This window comes from Sardina pilchardus, chromosome 4 (assembly GCF_963854185.1).
Source record: "Sardina pilchardus chromosome 4, fSarPil1.1, whole genome shotgun sequence".
Classification (NCBI taxonomy): Eukaryota; Metazoa; Chordata; class Actinopteri; order Clupeiformes; family Clupeidae; genus Sardina; species Sardina pilchardus.
In genome coordinates this window covers 28,009,578-28,031,689 of record NC_084997.1, presented here as the reverse complement: position 1 = coordinate 28,031,689, position 22,112 = coordinate 28,009,578, and the positions used below count along the sequence as shown (strand labels likewise).

The following is a 22,112-nucleotide window of genomic DNA, read 5'->3' as shown; positions in this document are numbered from 1 at the left end:
GAAAAAAGACTATGAATTGGATGTAATTTGGCAGCTACATGTGGAATTGCTTTTGGTAGTCAGAGACAGAGCTCTGGCCTAAGGTGTGGCTTTGGGACTCCATAGCGCCACCTAGCAGCACGTTATCTGTTGTGGTTGACACAAACATTCATGAAAATGAACCAAATTTGGTGGACTTGTGTGTTATTGCTATGGCTAGTCAGAGACAGAGCTTTGGCATAGGGTGTGGCGTAGGGACTCTATAGCGCCACCTACTGCGTTGTCTGTTTTAGCTGCCACATACATTCACGAAAATTAATCAAATGTGGTGGGCTTGTGTGTTATTGCTACCGCTAGTCAGAGACAGAGCTCTGGCCTCAGGTGTGGCTCAGGGACTCTATAGCGCCACCTAACGCATTGTCTGTTGTGGTTGATACATTCACGAAAATGAACCACATTTGGTGGGCATGTGTGTTAATGCTACTGCTAGTCAGGGATAGAGCTCTGGCCTAGGGTGTGGCTTAGGGACTCAATAGCGCCACCTAGCACATTGTCTGTTATGGTTGACACGTTCACGAAAATGAACCACATTTGGTGGGCATGTGTGCTATTGCTACTGCCTGTCAGGGATAGAGCTCTGGCCTAGGGTGAGGCTTAGGGACTCTATAGCGCCACCTAGCACATTGTCTATTATTGTTGACACATACATACACGACAATTAGGTACGCTTGTGTGTTATTGCTGCCACTAGTCAGGGACAGAGCTCTGGCCTTGGGTGTGGCTTTGGGACTCTATAGCGCCACCTAGCTTGTTGTCTGTTGTGGTTGACACATACTTTGATGAAAATTAACCAACTTTGGTGGGAATGTGTGTTGCTCATGCACATGCCCACCAACAAGTACGTGTTGCTTTGTTAGATTCCGCACATGTCACGGGTCCGCACCGCAGGTGCTCGGGCCCGCCATCGCCGCTTGCGGCTATATTTAGGGCCCGAGCACCGAGGTGCGGCCGCTGTAGCAGCGGCTGCACCGTAGGTGCAAGGCCCTATTGTTTTTGCTCAGATTATTCTTATTATTATTATTCTTATTATTCTCTTTTCCTCTTAGCCCGTGCGGCCCTTTTTCACCAACTTGGCATGCTCCAAAACTCTTGTAATTTGGTAGCTACATGTGGAATTACCGTCGCTACTCAGAGACAGAGCTCTGGCCACGGGTGTGGCTCAGGGACTCTATAGCGCCACCTAGAGCGATTTCTGTAGTGTTTGACACAAACATGCACGAAAATAAACCAAATTTGGTGGGCATGTGTGTTGTATTAATCCGAACAACTTTTACATTGAAACTATATAGTAAATATTAAAAGAATTTGAATTATGTGAGATTTTCTGATTTTTGCACATCATGTATTTTGAAACACTTCTCCTAGACGGTTTGTCGAAATCATGTCATTTTAGCAGTAAAATGATCTTGAGGGGTTGCCCAAGAGAAATTGCGAACAGATTTTTGAATTTCAAAAGTATATCGAAATGGCGAAGGTTTGAACCTAGGTGTCTTATAAAAGGAACAAAAAGTTGGTGTTATAGGCAGAAAACAGTGACTAATTTGGATGAAATTTAATAGAGTATTAGTTAGTGTGTTTGTAGTGACAGTCATATACAAAGTTTTGAATTTAGTGTTGTTTGTGTTTTTTAAAAGTGCATTAATGATTGTGGTGGACACAGTTTTAGCTAAAATATTTTGAAGCGAGTTGATGAATAATAATAATCATATTAACCTATGCTGCAATTTTGACTTTAAGCACATTAACAGAAAGTGAGTTATTTAGGTTTTCATATGAGGATGGCTCTGTGTTACCATCTTTCCTCATCCACGCCTTCATGTTGGTCCTGTTACACACACAGAACCACATGTAACCGCACACACATTACACACGCGCAAGCTTTCCAGAGAGTTACGCACACACACGGCCTCCCCCTTGACCCCTCTGCCTCCCTCCCTCTCTCTCTTTCTATCTTAGCCCCATGCCCCCCCCCCCCCCCCCTCTCATTTGCATACCGACCCCCCACACACTCTCTCACCCATCCCCCATGCCTCTCTGGTGGTGGTAAGAAGGCCAACAGATGATAACCCAACTTGAGGATGAGAGAAGGCACCACAATCCTGCAACTTATTTGCCATGTGTGTGTGTGGCAACACCTTGGTTAATAGATCTTAAACTTTCCTTAATATTAGACAATGATTAAAGAAGGCTTAAGAACGCTCTGTCGGGTTGTCTGTTGTGGTTCACACATACATTCACAAAAATGAACCAAATTTGGTGGGCTTGTATGTTATTGCTATCTCTAGTCAGAGACAGAGCTCTGGCCTAGGGTGTGGCTAAGCGACTCTATAGCGCCACCTAGTGCATTGCCTGTTGTGGTTGACACATACATTCACGAAAATTAACCAGATTTGGTGGGCTTGTGTGTTATTGCTGCCGCTAGATAAAAACAGAGCTCTGGCCTCGGGTGTGGCTTAGGGACTCTATAGCGCCACCTAGCACATTGCCTGTTGTGGTTGACACAAACATTCACAAAAATTAACCAAATTTGATGGGCTTGTGTGTTATTCCTATTGCTAGTCAGAGACAGAGCTCTGGCCAAAGGTCTGAAATAGGGACTCTATAGCGCCACCTAGAGCATTGTTTGTTGTGGTTGACACAAACATTCACAAAAATGAACCACATTTGGTGGGCTTGAGTGTTATTGCTGCCGCTAGATAAAGACAGAGCTCTGGCCTCGGGTGTGGCTTAGGGACTCCATAGCGCCACCTAGCGCATTTTCTGTTGTGGTTGACACGTACATTCACCAAAATGAACCAAATTTGGTGGGCATGTGTGTTATTGCTATAGTTATTCAGAGACAGAGCTCTGGCCTCGGGTGTGGTTTAGGGACTCCATAGCGCCACCTAGCGCATTGTCAGTTGTGGTTGACACATACATTCACGAAAAAGAACCAAATTTGGTGGGCATTTGTGTTATTGCTATAGCTATTCAGAGACAGCGCTCTGGCCAAGGGTGTCTTAGGGACTGTATAGCGCCACCTAGCGCATTGTCTGTTGTGGTTGACACATACATTCACGAAAAGAACCAAATTTGGTGGGCATTTGTGTTATTGCTATAGCTATTCAGAGACAGCGCTCTGGCCAAGGGTGTCTTAGGGACTGTATAGCGCCACCTAGCGCATTGTCTGTTGTGGTTGACACACACATACACGAAAATGAACCAAATTTGGTGGGCTTGTGCGTTATTGATATGGATAGTCAGAGATAGAGCTCTGGCCTAGGGTGTGGCTTAAGGACTCTATAGCGCCGACTAGCGTGTTGTCTGTTGTGGTTGACACATACATTCAGGAAAATTGACCAAATTTGGTGGGCATGTGTGTTGCTCATGCACATGCCCACCAACACGCACATGTTGCTTTGTTAGATTCCGAAATGTCACAGGTCTCCGCACCGCAGGTGCTCGGGCCCGCCATCGCCGCTTGCGGCTATATTTATTATTATTATTCTCTCTTCCTCTTAGCCCGTTTGGCCGTTTCACCAACTTGGCATGCTCCAAAACTCTTGTAAATTGGCAGGCATATGTAGAATTGCATTTGATACTCAGAGACAGAGCCCTGGCCTAGGGCGTGGCTCAGGGGGTCTATAGCGCCACCTACCGCGCTGTCTGTTGTGTTTGACACACACATGCACGAAAATGAACCAAATTTGGTGGGTATGTGTATTGTATTAATCCGAACAACTTTTACATTGAAACTATATAGTAAATATTAAAAGAATTTGAATTATGTGAGATTTTCTGATTTTTGCACATCATGTATTTTGAAACACTTCTCCTAGACGGTTTGTCGAAATCATGTCATTTTAGCAGTAAAATGATCTTGAGGGGTTGCCCAAGAGAAATTGCGAACAGATTTTTGAATTTCAAAAGTATATCGAAATGGCGAAGGTTTGAACCTAGGTGTCTTATAAAAGGAACAAAAAGTTGGTGTTATAGGCAGAAAACAGTGACTAATTTGGATGAAATTTGATGGAGTATTAGTTAGTGTGTTTGTAGTGACAGTCATATACAAAGTTTTGAATTTGGTGTTGTTTGTGATTTTTAAAAGCGCATTAATGATTGTGGTGGACACAGTTTTAGCTAAAATATTTTGAAGCGAGTTGATGAATAATGATAATCATATCAACCTATGCTGCAATTTCGACGTAAACCACATTAACAGAAAGTGAGTTATTTAGGTTTTCATATGACTATGGTCTCTCCTATCCGCTCCTTGCTGCCCGCGCGTGTTACACACAGAACTACCTAGCCGCTCCCTCACTGTGGCTCACCCACTCTCCCCCTCCTTGTTTCTTTCCTTCCCCCCACAGTTATTCAGACTTTCCCCTCTCTCCCAGCTGGATGTCTCTCTCTCCTCCCCCGCTCTCCACACAGAGACACAGACACAGACACAGACACACACACACACACACACACACACACACACACACAGAGTCAAGAATGACAGTGTGATGCAAAGTAAAAGGTAAAAAAAAGATCATGTGTATAAAGATTTTATTCAGGTTAAGTCATTTTTGTGATTGAATTGGGGACTGACTGAGTAAGACCCAAGTTCTAATCCTCATAAAAATTTGTCTTTGCCTTGTGTGTTGCCACCTCTAGTCTGAGACAGAGCCCTGGCCTAGCGTGTGGCTTAGGGACTCCTGGTCACTCACTCACTCACTCACTCACTCACTCACTCACTCACTCACTCACTCACACACTCACACACACACACACACAATATTATTATTCTCTCTTCGTCTTAGCCCGTTTGGCCGTTTCACTGACTTGGCATGCTCCAAAACTCTTGTAATTTGGCAGGCATATGTAGAATTGCATTTGATACTGAGAGACAGAGCCCTGGCCTAGGGTGTGGCTCAGGGGGTCTATAGCACCACCTATCGCGCTGTCTGTTGTGGTTGACATGTGCATGCATGAAAATGAACCAAATTTGGTAGGCAGATGTGTTGTATAAATCTAAACAACTTTTACATTTACACTACATAGTGAATCTTAAACAAATTTGAGTTATGATTATGATTATGATTTTTGCACATCATGTATTTTGAAACACTTATCCTAGACGGTTTATCGAAATCATGTCATATGAGCAGTAAAAGGATCTTGAGGGTTTGCCCGAGAGGAATTGCGAACAGATTTTTGAATTTTCGAAGCATATCGAAATGGCGAAGGTTTGAATTATGGCGTCTTATTACGAAACAGGAAGTTGGTGTTATAAGCAGAAAATAGGTTATAAATTGGATGTAATTTGGCAGCTACATGTGGAATTGCTTCTGCTAGTCAGGGACAGAGCTCTGGCCTAAGGTGTGGCTTCGGGACTCTATAGCGCCACCTAGTAGCACGTTATCTGTTGTGGTTGACACAAACATTCACGAAAATGAACCAAATTTGGTGGATTTATGTGTTTTTGCTATCGCTAGTCAGAGACAGAGCTCTGGCCTAAGGTGTGGCTTCGGGACTCTATAGCGCCACCTAGTAGCACGTTATCTGTTGTGGTTGACACAAACATTCACGAAAATGAACCAAATTTGGTGGATTTATGTGTTTTTGCTATCGCTAGTCAGAGACAGAGCTCTGGCCTAAGGTGTGGCTTAGGGACTCTATAGCGCCACCTAGTAGCACGTTATCTGTTGTGGTTGACACAAACATTCACGAAAATGAACCAAATTTGGTGGACTTATGTGTTATTGCTATCGCTAGTCAGAGACAGAGCTCTGGCCTAGGGTGTGGCTTAGGGACTCTATAGCGCCACCTAGTAGTACGTTATCTGTTGTGGTTGACACAAACATTCATGAAAATGAACCAAATTTGGTGGACTTATGTGTTATTGCTATCGCTAGTCAGAGACAGAGCTTTGGCCTAGGGTGTGGCTTAGGGACTTTATAGCGCCACCTAGTGCGTTGTCTGTTGTGGTTGAAACATACATTCACGAAAATGAACCAAATTTGGTGGACACATGTGTTATTGCGATCGCTATTGAGGGTGTGGCTTAGGGACTCTATAGCGCCACCTAGCGTGTTAGCCGTTTTGGGTTGACATTTACATTCACAAAAATGAATCAAATTTCATGAGCTTGTGTGTTATTACTGCCGCTAGTGAAAAACAGCTCTGGCCTAGGGTGTGGCTTAGGGACTCTATAGCGCCACCTAGCGCGTTGTCTGTTGTGGTTGACACATACATTCAAGAAAATTGACCAAATTTGGTGGCCATGTGTGTTGCTCATGCACATGCCCACCAACACGCCTCATGTTGCTTTGTTAGATTCCGAAATGTCACAGGTCTCCGCACCGCAGGTGCTCGGGCCCGCCATCGCCGCTTGCGGCTATATTTAGGGCCCGAGCACCGAGGTGCGGCCGCTGTAGCAGCGGCTGCACCGTAGGTGCAAGGCCCTATTGTTTTTGCTCAGATTATTCTTATTATTATTATTCTTATTATTCTCTTTTCCTCTTAGCCCGTGCGGCCCTTTTTCACCAACTTGGCATGCTCCAAAACTCTTGTAATTTGGTAGCTACATGTGGAATTACCGTCGCTACTCAGAGACAGAGCTCTGGCCACGGGTGTGGCTCAGGGACTCTATAGCGCCACCTAGAGCGATTTCTGTAGTGTTTGACACAAACATGCACGAAAATAAACCAAATTTGGTGGGCATGTGTGTTGTATTAATCCGAACAACTTTTACATTGAAACTATATAGTAAATATTAAAAGAATTTGAATTATGTGAGATTTTCTGATTTTTGCACATCATGTATTTTGAAACACTTCTCCTAGACGGTTTGTCGAAATCATGTCATTTTAGCAGTAAAATGATCTTGAGGGGTTGCCCAAGAGAAATTGCGAACAGATTTTTGAATTTCAAAAGTATATCGAAATGGCGAAGGTTTGAACCTAGGTGTCTTATAAAAGGAACAAAAAGTTGGTGTTATAGGCAGAAAACAGTGACTAATTTGGATGAAATTTAATAGAGTATTAGTTAGTGTGTTTGTAGTGACAGTCATATACAAAGTTTTGAATTTAGTGTTGTTTGTGTTTTTTAAAAGTGCATTAATGATTGTGGTGGACACAGTTTTAGCTAAAATATTTTGAAGCGAGTTGATGAATAATAATAATCATATTAACCTATGCTGCAATTTTGACTTTAAGCACATTAACAGAAAGTGAGTTATTTAGGTTTTCATATGAGGATGGCTCTGTGTTACCATCTTTCCTCATCCACGCCTTCATGTTGGTCCTGTTACACACACAGAACCACATGTAACCGCACACACATTACACACGCGCAAGCTTTCCAGAGAGTTACGCACACACACGGCCTCCCCCTTGACCCCTCTGCCTCCCTCCCTCTCTCTCTTTCTATCTTAGCCCCATGCCCCCCCCCCCCCCCCCTCTCATTTGCATACCGACCCCCCACACACTCTCTCACCCATCCCCCATGCCTCTCTGGTGGTGGTAAGAAGGCCAACAGATGATAACCCAACTTGAGGATGAGAGAAGGCACCACAATCCTGCAACTTATTTGCCATGTGTGTGTGTGGCAACACCTTGGTTAATAGATCTTAAACTTTCCTTAATATTAGACAATGATTAAAGAAGGCTTAAGAACGCTCTGTCGGGTTGTCTGTTGTGGTTCACACATACATTCACAAAAATGAACCAAATTTGGTGGGCTTGTATGTTATTGCTATCTCTAGTCAGAGACAGAGCTCTGGCCTAGGGTGTGGCTAAGCGACTCTATAGCGCCACCTAGTGCATTGCCTGTTGTGGTTGACACATACATTCACGAAAATTAACCAGATTTGGTGGGCTTGTGTGTTATTGCTGCCGCTAGATAAAAACAGAGCTCTGGCCTCGGGTGTGGCTTAGGGACTCTATAGCGCCACCTAGCACATTGCCTGTTGTGGTTGACACAAACATTCACAAAAATTAACCAAATTTGATGGGCTTGTGTGTTATTCCTATTGCTAGTCAGAGACAGAGCTCTGGCCAAAGGTCTGAAATAGGGACTCTATAGCGCCACCTAGAGCATTGTTTGTTGTGGTTGACACAAACATTCACAAAAATGAACCACATTTGGTGGGCTTGAGTGTTATTGCTGCCGCTAGATAAAGACAGAGCTCTGGCCTCGGGTGTGGCTTAGGGACTCCATAGCGCCACCTAGCGCATTTTCTGTTGTGGTTGACACGTACATTCACCAAAATGAACCAAATTTGGTGGGCATGTGTGTTATTGCTATAGTTATTCAGAGACAGAGCTCTGGCCTCGGGTGTGGTTTAGGGACTCCATAGCGCCACCTAGCGCATTGTCAGTTGTGGTTGACACATACATTCACGAAAAAGAACCAAATTTGGTGGGCATTTGTGTTATTGCTATAGCTATTCAGAGACAGCGCTCTGGCCAAGGGTGTCTTAGGGACTGTATAGCGCCACCTAGCGCATTGTCTGTTGTGGTTGACACATACATTCACGAAAAGAACCAAATTTGGTGGGCATTTGTGTTATTGCTATAGCTATTCAGAGACAGCGCTCTGGCCAAGGGTGTCTTAGGGACTGTATAGCGCCACCTAGCGCATTGTCTGTTGTGGTTGACACACACATACACGAAAATGAACCAAATTTGGTGGGCTTGTGCGTTATTGATATGGATAGTCAGAGATAGAGCTCTGGCCTAGGGTGTGGCTTAAGGACTCTATAGCGCCGACTAGCGTGTTGTCTGTTGTGGTTGACACATACATTCAGGAAAATTGACCAAATTTGGTGGGCATGTGTGTTGCTCATGCACATGCCCACCAACACGCACATGTTGCTTTGTTAGATTCCGAAATGTCACAGGTCTCCGCACCGCAGGTGCTCGGGCCCGCCATCGCCGCTTGCGGCTATATTTAGGGCCCGAGCACCGAGGTGCGGCCACTGAAAGTGGCTGCACCGTAGGTGCAAGGCCCTATTGTTTTTGCTCAGATTATTATTATTATTATTATTATTATTATTATTATACTTCTATTCCTCTTACCCTTAACTTTTTTGCCCTTTTTCACCAACTTGGCATGCTCTAAAACTCTTGAAATTTGGCAGCTACCTGTAGAATTGATGCCTCTACTGAGAGACAGACCTCTGGCCTAGGGTGTGGCTCAGGGACTCTATAGCGCCACCTACCGCACTGTCTGTTGTGGTTGACAAATACATTCACGGAAATGAACCAAATTTGGTGGACATGTGTGTTGTATTATTCTGAACAAGTTTTCCATTTAAACTATATAGTGAATCTTAGAAGAATTTGAATTATGTGAGATTGTCTGATTTTTGCACATCATGTATTTTGAAATACTTCTCCTAGACGGTTTATCGAAATTATGTCATTTAAGCACTAAAATGATCTTGAGGGGTTGCCTGAGAGGAATTGCGACCAGATTTTTGAATTTCAAAAGTATATTGAAATGGCGAAGGTTTGAATCTAGGTGTCTTATAAAAGAAACAAAAAGTTGGTGTTATAGGCAGAAAACAGTGACTAATTTGGATGAAATTTGATGGAGTATTAGTAAGTGTGTTTGTAGTGACAGTCATATACAAAGTTTTGCATTTGGTGTTGTTTGTGTTTTTTAAAAGCACATTAATGATTGTGGTGGACACAGTTTTAGCTAAAATATTTTGAAGCGAGTTGATGAATAATTATAATCATATCAACCTATGCTGCAATTTTGATTTCAACCATGTTAACAGAAAGTGAGATATTTAGGTTTATTAGGTTTTTATAGGTCTCTGTTCCTAGCCGCGCATGGTCTTGCTCCCTCACTGTGGCTCACCCACTCTAGTCTGTTTCCCTCCCCCCACAGTTCTTCCCACCCCTCCCCTCTCTCCCAGCTGGATGTCTCTCTAACCTCCCCCGCTTTCCACACAGAGACTCAGACACAGACACAGACACAGACACACAGATACACACACACACACACACAGAGACACACACACACAAACACACACACACACACACACACACACACACACACACACACACACACACACACACACACACACACACACACACACACACACACACACACACACACACACACACACACACACACACACACACACACACACACACACACACACACACACACACACACACACACACACACACACACACACACACCCCTTGAGGCAGCCATGGCCTACTGGTTAGGGCTTGGGGCTTGTGACTGGAGGGTTGTTGGTTCAATCCCCGACCTGTCCACAACTAAAGTGGTTCTTATCCTCACAAAAATGCTTGGTTGGAATAGCATGTAATAACTAGAATACAGAAAAGTCAAACAATCATGACTTAGTTACGTTTTGTTTACATCAAGACACACACACACACACATTAAAAACAGCAACAGGTTTTATGAATTCAATGATCTGAAGCAAAGATATTGATGTAAGCCTTACAGATGCATGATTTACAGTACACCATATCAACACACTGGTTATCATCTCAAATTTGAACTACAAATATGGATACAGAGATAGAGCTCTGGCCTAGGGTGTGGCTTAGGGGCTCTATAGTGCCACGTAGAGCGTTGTGTACTGTGGTTGACTCATATATTCATGAAAATGAACCAAATTTAGTGGGCTTGTGTGTTATTGCTACCACTAGTCAGAGACAGAGCTCTGGCTTAGAGTGTGGCTTAGGGACTCTAGAGTGCCACCTAGCGCATTGTCTGTTGTGGTTGACACATACATTCACGAAAATGAACCAAATTTGGTGGGCATGTGTGTTATTGCTATAGCTATTCAGAGACTGCGCTCTGGCCAAGGGTGTCTTAGGGACTGTATAACGCCACCTAGTGCATTGTCTGTTGTGGTTGACACACACATTCACGAAAATGAACCAAATTTGGTGGGCTTGTGCGTTATTGATATCGATAGTCAGAGATAGAGCTCTGGCCTGGGGTGTGGCTTAGGGACTCTATAGCGCCACCTAGCGTGTTGTCTGTTGTGGTTGACACATACATTCAGGAAAATTGACCAAATTTAATGGGCATGTGTGTTGCTCATGCACATGCCCACCAACACGCACATGTTGATTTGTTAGATTCCGAAATGTCACAGGTCTCCGCACCGCAGGTGCTCGGGCCCGCCATCGCCGCTTGCGGCTATATTTATTATTATTATTATACTTCTATTCCTCTTACCCTTAACTTTTTTGCCCTTTTTCACCAACTTGGCATGCTCTAAAACTCCTGAAATTTGGCAGCTACCTGTAGAATTGATGCCTCTACTGAGAGACAGACCTCTGGCCTAGGGTGTGGCTCAGGGACTCTATAGCGCCACCTACCGCACTGTCTGTTGTGGTTGACACATACATTCACGGAAATTAACCAAATTTGGTGGACATGTGTGTTGTATTATTCTGAACAAGTTTTACATTTAAACTATATAGTGAATCTTAGACGAATTTGAGTTATGATTATGATTATGATTTTTGCACATCACTTATTTTGAAATACTTCTCCTAGACGGTTTATCGAAATCATGTCATATAAGCACTAAAATGATCTTGAGGGGTTGCCCGAGAGGAATTGCGACCAGATTTTTGAATTTTTGAAGTATATTGAAATGGCGAAGGTTTGAATTATGGCGTTTTATTAAGAAACAGGAAGTTGGTGTTATAGAAAGAAAAAAGGCTATGAATTGGATGTAATTTGGCAGCTACATGTGGAATTGCTTTTGGTAGTCAGAGACAGAGCTCTGGCCTAAGGTGTGGCTTTGGGACTCCACAGCGCCACCTAGCAGCACGTTATCTGTTGTGGTTGACACAAACATTCATGAAAATGAACCAAATTTGGTGGACTTGTGTGTTATTGCTATGGCTAGTCAGAGACAGAGCTTTGGCCTAGGGTGTGGCTTAGGGACTCTATAGCGCCACCTAGCAGCACGTTATCTGTTGTGGTTGACACAAACATTCCCGAAAATGAACCAAATTTGGTGGACTTGTGTGTTATTGCTATGGCTAGTCAGAGACAGAGCTTTGGCCTAGGGTGTGGCATAGGGACTCTATAGCGCCACCTAGTGCGTTGTCTGTTGTGGTTGACACATACATTCACGAAAATGAACCAAATTTGGTGGACTTGTGTGTTATTGCTATCGGTAGTCAGGGACAGAGCTTTGGCCTAGGGTGTGGCTTAAGGACTCTATAGCGCCACCTAGCGCATTGTCTGTTGTGGTTGACACAAACATTCACAAAAATTAACCAAATTTGTTGGGCTCGTGTGTTATTGTTTTTGCTAGTCAGAGACAGAGCTCTGGCCTCGGGTGTGGCTTAGGGACTCTATAGCGCCACCTAGCACATTGCCTGTTGTGGTTGACACGTACATTCACGAAAATTAACCAAATTTGATGGGCTTGTGTGTTATTCCTATTGCTAGTCAGAGACAGAGCTCTGGCCAAAGGTCTGACTTAGGGACTCTATAGCGCCACCTAGAGCATTGTTTGTTGTGGTTGACACAAACATTCACAAAAATGAACCACATTTGATGGGCTTGAGTGTTATTGATGCCGCTAGATAAAGACAGAGCTCTGGCCTCGGGTGTGGCTTAGGGACTCCATAGCGCCACCTAGCGCATTGTCTGTTGTGGTTGACACGTACATTCACGAAAATGAACCAAATTTGGTGGGCATATGTTTTGCTATAGCTATTCAGAGACAGAGCTCTGGCCGAGGGTGTGGCTTAGGGACTCTATAACGCCACCTAGTGTGTTGCCTATTGTGGTTGACATATACATTCACGAAAATGAATCAAATTTGGTGAGCTTGTGTGTTATTACTGCCGCAAGTCAGAAACAGAGCTCTGGCCTAGGGTGTGGCTTAGGGACTCTATAGTGCCACCTAGCGCATTGTCTGTTGTGGTTGATACATTCACGAAAATGAACCACATTTGGTGGGCATGTGTGTTATTGCTACCGCTAGTCAGGGATAGAGCTCTGGCCTAGGGTGTGGCTTAGGGACTCTATAGCGCCACCTAGCACATTGTCTATTATGGTTGACACATTCACGAAAATGAACCACATTTGGTGGGCATGTGTGCTATTGCTACTGCTTGTCAGGGATAGAGCTCTGGCCTAGGGTGAGGCTTAGGGACTCTATAGCGCCACCTAGCACATTGTCTATTATTGTTGACACATACACAACAATTAGGTACGCTTGTGTGTTATTGCTGCCACTAGTCAGAGACAGAGCTCTGGCCTTGGGTGTGGCTTTGGGACTCTATAGCGCCACCTAGCTTGTTTTCTGTTGTGGTTGACACATACATTGATGAAAATTAACCAAATTTGGTGGGCATGTGTGTTGCTCATGCACATGCCCACCAACAAGTACGTGTTGCTTTGTTAGATTCCGCAAATGTCACGGGTCCGCACCGCAGGTGCTCGGGCCCGCCATCGCCGCTTGCGGCTATATTTATTATTATTATTATACTTCTATTCCTCTTACCCTTAACTTTTTTGCCCTTTTTCACCAACTTGGCATGCTCTAAAACTCCTGAAATTTGGCAGCTACCTGTAGAATTGATGCCTCTACTGAGAGACAGACCTCTGGCCTAGGGTGTGGCTCAGGGACTCTATAGCGCCACCTACCGCACTGTCTGTTGTGGTTGACACATACATTCACGGAAATTAACCAAATTTGGTGGACATGTGTGTTGTATTATTCTGAACAAGTTTTACATTTAAACTATATAGTGAATCTTAGACGAATTTGAGTTATGATTATGATTATGATTTTTGCACATCACTTATTTTGAAATACTTCTCCTAGACGGTTTATCGAAATCATGTCATATAAGCACTAAAATGATCTTGAGGGGTTGCCCGAGAGGAATTGCGACCAGATTTTTGAATTTTTGAAGTATATTGAAATGGCGAAGGTTTGAATTATGGCGTTTTATTAAGAAACAGGAAGTTGGTGTTATAGAAAGAAAAAAGGCTATGAATTGGATGTAATTTGGCAGCTACATGTGGAATTGCTTTTGGTAGTCAGAGACAGAGCTCTGGCCTAAGGTGTGGCTTTGGGACTCCACAGCGCCACCTAGCAGCACGTTATCTGTTGTGGTTGACACAAACATTCATGAAAATGAACCAAATTTGGTGGACTTGTGTGTTATTGCTATGGCTAGTCAGAGACAGAGCTTTGGCCTAGGGTGTGGCTTAGGGACTCTATAGCGCCACCTAGCAGCACGTTATCTGTTGTGGTTGACACAAACATTCCCGAAAATGAACCAAATTTGGTGGACTTGTGTGTTATTGCTATGGCTAGTCAGAGACAGAGCTTTGGCCTAGGGTGTGGCATAGGGACTCTATAGCGCCACCTAGTGCGTTGTCTGTTGTGGTTGACACATACATTCACGAAAATGAACCAAATTTGGTGGACTTGTGTGTTATTGCTATCGGTAGTCAGGGACAGAGCTTTGGCCTAGGGTGTGGCTTAAGGACTCTATAGCGCCACCTAGCGCATTGTCTGTTGTGGTTGACACAAACATTCACAAAAATTAACCAAATTTGTTGGGCTCGTGTGTTATTGTTTTTGCTAGTCAGAGACAGAGCTCTGGCCTCGGGTGTGGCTTAGGGACTCTATAGCGCCACCTAGCACATTGCCTGTTGTGGTTGACACGTACATTCACGAAAATTAACCAAATTTGATGGGCTTGTGTGTTATTCCTATTGCTAGTCAGAGACAGAGCTCTGGCCAAAGGTCTGACTTAGGGACTCTATAGCGCCACCTAGAGCATTGTTTGTTGTGGTTGACACAAACATTCACAAAAATGAACCACATTTGATGGGCTTGAGTGTTATTGATGCCGCTAGATAAAGACAGAGCTCTGGCCTCGGGTGTGGCTTAGGGACTCCATAGCGCCACCTAGCGCATTGTCTGTTGTGGTTGACACGTACATTCACGAAAATGAACCAAATTTGGTGGGCATATGTTTTGCTATAGCTATTCAGAGACAGAGCTCTGGCCGAGGGTGTGGCTTAGGGACTCTATAACGCCACCTAGTGTGTTGCCTATTGTGGTTGACATATACATTCACGAAAATGAATCAAATTTGGTGAGCTTGTGTGTTATTACTGCCGCAAGTCAGAAACAGAGCTCTGGCCTAGGGTGTGGCTTAGGGACTCTATAGTGCCACCTAGCGCATTGTCTGTTGTGGTTGATACATTCACGAAAATGAACCACATTTGGTGGGCATGTGTGTTATTGCTACCGCTAGTCAGGGATAGAGCTCTGGCCTAGGGTGTGGCTTAGGGACTCTATAGCGCCACCTAGCACATTGTCTATTATGGTTGACACATTCACGAAAATGAACCACATTTGGTGGGCATGTGTGCTATTGCTACTGCTTGTCAGGGATAGAGCTCTGGCCTAGGGTGAGGCTTAGGGACTCTATAGCGCCACCTAGCACATTGTCTATTATTGTTGACACATACACAACAATTAGGTACGCTTGTGTGTTATTGCTGCCACTAGTCAGAGACAGAGCTCTGGCCTTGGGTGTGGCTTTGGGACTCTATAGCGCCACCTAGCTTGTTTTCTGTTGTGGTTGACACATACATTGATGAAAATTAACCAAATTTGGTGGGCATGTGTGTTGCTCATGCACATGCCCACCAACAAGTACGTGTTGCTTTGTTAGATTCCGCAAATGTCACGGGTCCGCACCGCAGGTGCTCGGGCCCGCCATCGCCGCTTGCGGCTATATTCTGAAATTATTTTTGTTCTACAGCTAATTGTTCTACTACTACAGTATTTCTTATGTTTTGTTCTCCTCCTCTCCCTCCTATCTGTCTGTCTGTCTGTCTGTGTCTTTGTGTCTGTCTGTATGTCTCTCTGTGTCTGTCTGTCTGTCTGTCTGTGTGTTTTTCTGTGTCTGTCTGTGTGTCTGTATGTCCTTCTTTCTGTGTCTGTCTGTGTGTCCATCTGTCTGTCTGTCTGTGTGTCTCTCTGTGTCTGTATGTCCATCTGTATGTCTGTCTCTCTGTGTCTGTCTGTGTGTCCATCTGTCTGTCTCTCTGTCTGTCTGTCTGTCTGCTCTCCTCAGACGCTGCCTCCCATCCGGATCATCAGCAGTCGTGTGCTGGCTGGCGGGCCGTACGAGGGCAGACCCAGCCGTGCGGAGCGGCGTGCCCGGCGGGAGGCCCCTGAGGTGTGGGCGAGACCGGCCCCTCCCCGCCCAGCACAGCTCCACCTGGGGCTCAGCGCCCGCTCCCACTCCCTGGAGCAGTACCAGGCCTTCTTCCCCACACTCTTCAGCACACACCACATACACAGGCAAGCTAGCGCCTCGTCCACCCTCTCTGGTGGCTTCGTATGAGTGTGTGTGTGTGTTTGTGTTTGTGCTTGTGTGTGTGTGTGTGAGAGAGAGAGTGTGAGTGTGAGTGTGAGTGTGAGTGTGAGTGTGAGTGTGAGTGTGAGTGTGAGTGTGAGTGTGAGTGAGTGTGTGTGTGTGTGTGTGTGTGTGTGTGTGTGTGTGTGTTTGCGTTTGTGTGTGTCTGTTTGTGTGTGTGTGTGAGTGTGTGTGTGTGTGTGAGTGTGTGTGTGTGTGTGAGTGTGTGTGTGTGTGTGTGTGTGTGTGTGTGTGTGTGTGTGTGTGTGTGTGTGTGTGTGATCCTAATTTTCTGCTGTTTATGATTGACAGTTCGGAGCAGCCCAGGACTCCGCCCTCTGAGTTATCTGAAGTTCGCCCACCGACCCCCAACCTGCCTCTGCCCAGACACGGCCCGGAGAGAGACATCCTCACACACACACTCACCTCCATCATCAGGTACCACACACACACACACTCACCTCCATCATCAGGTACCACACACACACACACACACACACACACACACACACACACACACACACACACACCTCCATCATCAGGTACCACACACACACACACACACACACACACACACACATACTGTACACACACACACACACACACACACACACACACACACACACACACACACACACACACACACACACACACACACACACACACACACACACACATATCTCACTCACACACCACAGTGTTATTTCTTTATACAGAATAAGCAGAGTAATGACTCCTGAGCTCATGTCTTTAACATGAGGCCCCTGCTATACTGTCCTACATGATTATACTTTTTCTCTCTCTCTATCTCTCCATCCCTTTTTCTCTCTCTCTCTCCATCCCTCTCTCTCTCTCATTTCTGGTGTGTGATCAGCACTGTCTGCTGATAGTGCCCGTGACACACTTCCCAGCCATTCCCAGGCATCTCACTGTCGATGGGTAAAATGGGCTTTGATTTGTGGGGAAAAGTGATTTCTCACTTTTACCATTTTTTAGACTTTGCAATTACAATCATTTGTGCTGTACTTGCCTTGAAAGATAAATTGTAAAAATGCATTGTGTATGTGAGCACTGTGTAATGGTGGGATGATCTGTTGGTTCAATTCCACCGTTGTGCCCTTGAGCGCGGCACATAACCCCAAGTTGCTATGGGGACAATGTAACCCCTTGTAATATAGTTGACATATGTAAGTCACTTTGGATAAAAAAGTGTCTGCTAAATTTGATATAATATCCTTCATGGGGAGACCCTTCTGTTACACCTACTCTCTAGTCCTGGTCAGGGCCAAAGTGTGTTTCCTGATAACGCAACAGCGTAATCAGTGTATTTGGCAGCAGCTTTGCGTTTTTGAGACCAAGCACCCTCCTCCCTGTAGTATTCTCCACACACACACACTCATACACACACCCACACACACACACACACACACACACACACACACACACACACACACACACACACACACACACACACACACACACACACACACACACACACACACACACACACACACACACGTGTCTCAATTTGGACAAATGACTGACATATTGGCAGGCGCAGTCTGAATCCTGACTAGAAGTGGGTCACGCGGATGTAAACATTTGGGTTTCATTTATTCATTCTTATTTTTTTTTTATAATTTCAAAGGATTATGCACAGAATGATTAGACTACAGACTCCTGAACTCATGTTGTAAAGCTTTAACATGAAGCCCTTTCTGTCCTGTCCTCCGTGATGGGTGACAGGTTGTACTTTCCCACAACGCTGAGTACACAGACATGTGCTGGAAAATAATATCTACTATTTCTAACTCTGATCAGTGTCCTTGGACTTTATTTAGCTGCAAAATTATGTTCTTGCATAAGAAGCAACTGAGGTGTATAAAAGAGGGTGTTTCAGGAGGAACACTCACATACTTCTTCCAGCACTACTACTACTACTACTACTACTACTACTACTACTACTACTACTACCATCACCACAATAACAATTACTACTACTATTATTACCACTGATGCTACTACTGTGTAAGAGAGTTGTAATAAAGATGAAGACCGTCATCCCACTGCTGGTGCTGCTGTTCTCCATGTGTGGAGCTCAGACTCAGAGCACCCAGACTGAAGTCCAGACAGAAAGCCAGAGCATTAGTGCTGCTACTGCTGCGGTTACTGAGCAAGTAGATATATATGCAGAGCTCCGGGAACTCAGAGACATGGTGATGGAACAGAGAGTGCTGCTGACTGTCACCCAGAATGAGCTACAGAACACCAAATCACTGCTGGACACAATGGGAGATGAGAACATTGCTCAGGAGACAGAGCTGGCCATCATGAAAGAGACACTGGTGGCCAGTGAGACTAAAGTGGATACTCTTTACACAGACCTGATCACTATGAAAACTGAGATAGAGAATCTGAAGATGGAAAAGGCGGCACAAGAGACAGAGCTGACCACTATGAAGACTGAAGTGATAAACCTGATCAAGGCAGATGCAGCACAAGACACAGAGATGATGAATCTGAAGATGGAAACTGTAGCGCAAGAGATCAGACTGTCTGCCAGTGAGACTGAGATGGAGAATCTGAAGATGGAGACTGCAGCAGAGATGACATCAGTGAAGACCAGACTGGCAGCTTCTGAGACTGATGTAGTGAATCTGGAGAAAGAGATCACAGAGCAACCCAAGGTGGCATTCTCAGCAGCACTGGGTATTTCAGGGTACATAAATGCTGGGAGCGCTGACTTGAACTTGGTCTTCACTAAAATCATCACCGATGTTGGACAGGCCTACAGCAGCACAACAGGCTTCTTCACAGCTCCAGTCAGGGGAGTCTACTACTTCAGATTCACTGTCAGGGATAACCTATATACACGCACTATGCGTATCGTTATGTGTAAGCATGGAGAGCAGATCATTCATTTGTGGGAGTATGATAATGATGGACAGGCCACCTATCTGTCCAGTGGTGCTACTCTGCAGCTGGAGGAAGGAGATGTAGTTAACATGCGAGTCCCTGCAGGCCACAGGCTCTATGATGATACTAATAATCCTAGCACCTTCAGTGGCTTCCTGCTCTTTCCTCTCTGAATGGAACACACTACTCAACATGATGCTGATGCTACATGATGATGATGAGCACATTGAATAACTCCTGTGTGTGACATGTGCTATACAAATTCAATTGCCTTGATGCTGACAAGTCATTAATAAAGTACAAATGATTAAGAGCAAACAAATCCTGTTTTTTTAGTTTGGTAGTGGTGTGTGACTATCCTCAAAAGAGGATTTTGACAAATCACAAAAAAACATAATTTATTCTATAAAATAATAAATTATAAAAAACAAATGTAGAATACTGCAGCCTAAATAGACACAAGAAGTCAAACAGACCTTTCACTGCAAATGTTTTTGATCTGTCACAGTTGCAGAGGACACTTTAGCTACAGAAAAAATTAATTGAGTGAATGTCCTCCAACAGTTAGTGAATGGTGGCTATGGAGTCTGTGTTAGCACTGGTTGGGCACTATAGCTAGAGACTGAGAACTGAAGATGGTGAAACGTTCCAATCACACAGTAAATAGTGACACATCACACACACACGCTCACACTTTTCTGGGATACTGTGACATTCTCCCAGCTCCTGGGAGCGACAAAGTGAATGCCCAGTGCAATGCTGTTGGCTATGGCAGCACAGACTATAAGTGGGTGTGTCTTTATGGTTATACACTCACCTCCTTATTTTCTCACACCATCCATTTCCTGACCTCAGGAGCCTGCTGGACGACCCCCAGTTCCACGCGACGGTGCTGAATGACCGCGACGAGCCCTTGCCCTACTTCACCCAACTCCAGCCCCTCCCCCCATCTCCTCCTCTTCCTCCTCCACCACCTCCTCCTCTTCCTCCCCGCGAGGCCTCCCCTGGGTCCCGACGCCCGCCTGCCCGCTGCAGCATGAGGGACGAGAGGTCAGAGGTCACGGAGGCCAGCGTGCCCCCTCCGACACCACTTGTGCAGTGGCAGCCTGACTCCTCCCCCAGGGTCGCCACGGAGCAGGCGGAGGAGGATTCCCAGAATGCACTGCGGGAGGAACAGCAGCGGAAAATGGAGGAAGCGATACGCAGGTGGACACAATTATATATAATTGTTGTTATTACTATTATTACTAACTATTTAATATGTATTTGCTGGGATCTGGGATCTGAGCTATTTGCTCAGATTATTTGTCTAAGTGTGTGTGTGTGTGTGTGCGTGCGTGCATGCGTGCGTGTGAGTGTGTGTGTGTGTGTGTGTGTGTGTGTGTGTGTGTCTGTGTGCGTGCGTGCGTGTGTGCGTGCGTGCGTGCGTGCGTGTGTGTGTGTGTGTGTGTGTGTGTGTGTGTGTGTGTGTGTGTGTGTGTGTGTGTGTGTGTGTGTGTGTGTGTGTGTGTGTGTGTGTGTGTGTGTGTGTGTGTGTGTGTCAGGCTTCCTGAGTTTGGTGACCTGGTGGAGGACGTGTTGTTGAACACGCTGCAGAACCTGATGACGGAGGCCTTTCTCGGGGAGCTGGTGCTCACCGCACGACCGCGCATCATCGCCCTCCCTCCTGTCACTCCGCCCTCCTCCCACAGGTGTGTGTGTGTGTGTGTAATAGAGGGCAACAATGAGTACAGTGTTTTACATGGTTAATACCTTATTTTTTATCATGCTAGCCCATGTCATATTGAAGGTGGCAATACATGTGTGTGTGTGTGTGTGTGTGTGAGTGTGTGTGTGTGTGTGTGTGTGTGTGTGTGTGTGTGTGTGTGTGTGTGTGAGAGAGAGAGAGAGAGAGAGAGAGAGAGAGAGAGAGAGAGAGAGAGAGAGAGAGAGAGAGAGAGAGAGAGAGAGAGAGAGAATCTCTAGCCTTTATGGCAGTTTTCTCCAGCTGTGTGTGTGCATGTACAGGTGTGCAGTGTCTCTGTATGAGCGTGACGTGTGCACTGCAGCATCTACATAACATGTGGTCAGTGCCTGTTCTGTGCTGTTGTGCTTCCCCCTCCCTGAAGGAAGCGCAGCGTCAGCTCGCGGAGGATCTCCAGAGGTACGGTCAAGGACCCCCAGGGTCTCCCCAGGACCACTCAGGGGTCGGACGTGCCCCCCGCCACCGCCTCCTCCAACTCCGCTCCACCACAGCTGCAGTGACACGTCACCATATCTCTTAGATATCTCTTTTTATACCCTGTTTGAAATACAATAAATCTCACATCAATCACACATTCAAATATAGACATATTTGCCCTCTGATTGTGGTATGTGGTTCCTGATTTTGCAATAAATTATTCACACAGCAATGAGGAATTTATTATTTGTAAATAATATAATATGCCTATACATACTGTTAAATTACATTTTATAAACTTTTTAGAAATATCCTGTTATGCAGGCTAGTCATCTATCATTGTGGGTTATTTTAACAGCAACCAATTTTTTTTTTTTTTAACTAACAACTATCACATTAATGGTTGGATGAAACTAAAAATAAAAATCAGCTACACACCGTTTATAATTGATACACTAATGAACTCCAACGTAAAGTCAAAGAGTGGACTAGTTTAATCTCAAACGAATTCCTATCCAATCTAAGATGATAAGAGGGTTAAATTCAGTTCTGAAACACACCCGGAAATGAGCACAACGCGATTAAAAACCGCAGACAGAGGAGAATAT

At 44.9% G+C, this 22,112-nt stretch overlaps 1 protein-coding gene across 1 annotated transcript in view; it reads left to right on the top strand.

Moving 5' to 3' along the window:
- The window catches only part of cfap65 (cilia and flagella associated protein 65), a 41,911-nt gene extending 20,234 nt beyond the window's left edge, over positions 1-21,677 (top strand). Inside the window, exons 27-31 of the mRNA XM_062535092.1 lie at positions 16,143-16,372; positions 16,740-16,865; positions 20,199-20,549; positions 20,888-21,034; positions 21,452-21,677. Of these exons, the coding sequence (XP_062391076.1) occupies positions 16,143-16,372; positions 16,740-16,865; positions 20,199-20,549; positions 20,888-21,034; positions 21,452-21,587 (990 nt within the window). The 3' untranslated portion in view covers positions 21,588-21,677. The remainder of the gene's footprint in view (positions 1-16,142; positions 16,373-16,739; positions 16,866-20,198; positions 20,550-20,887; positions 21,035-21,451) is intronic.
- Positions 21,678-22,112: the final 435 nt, after the last annotated feature.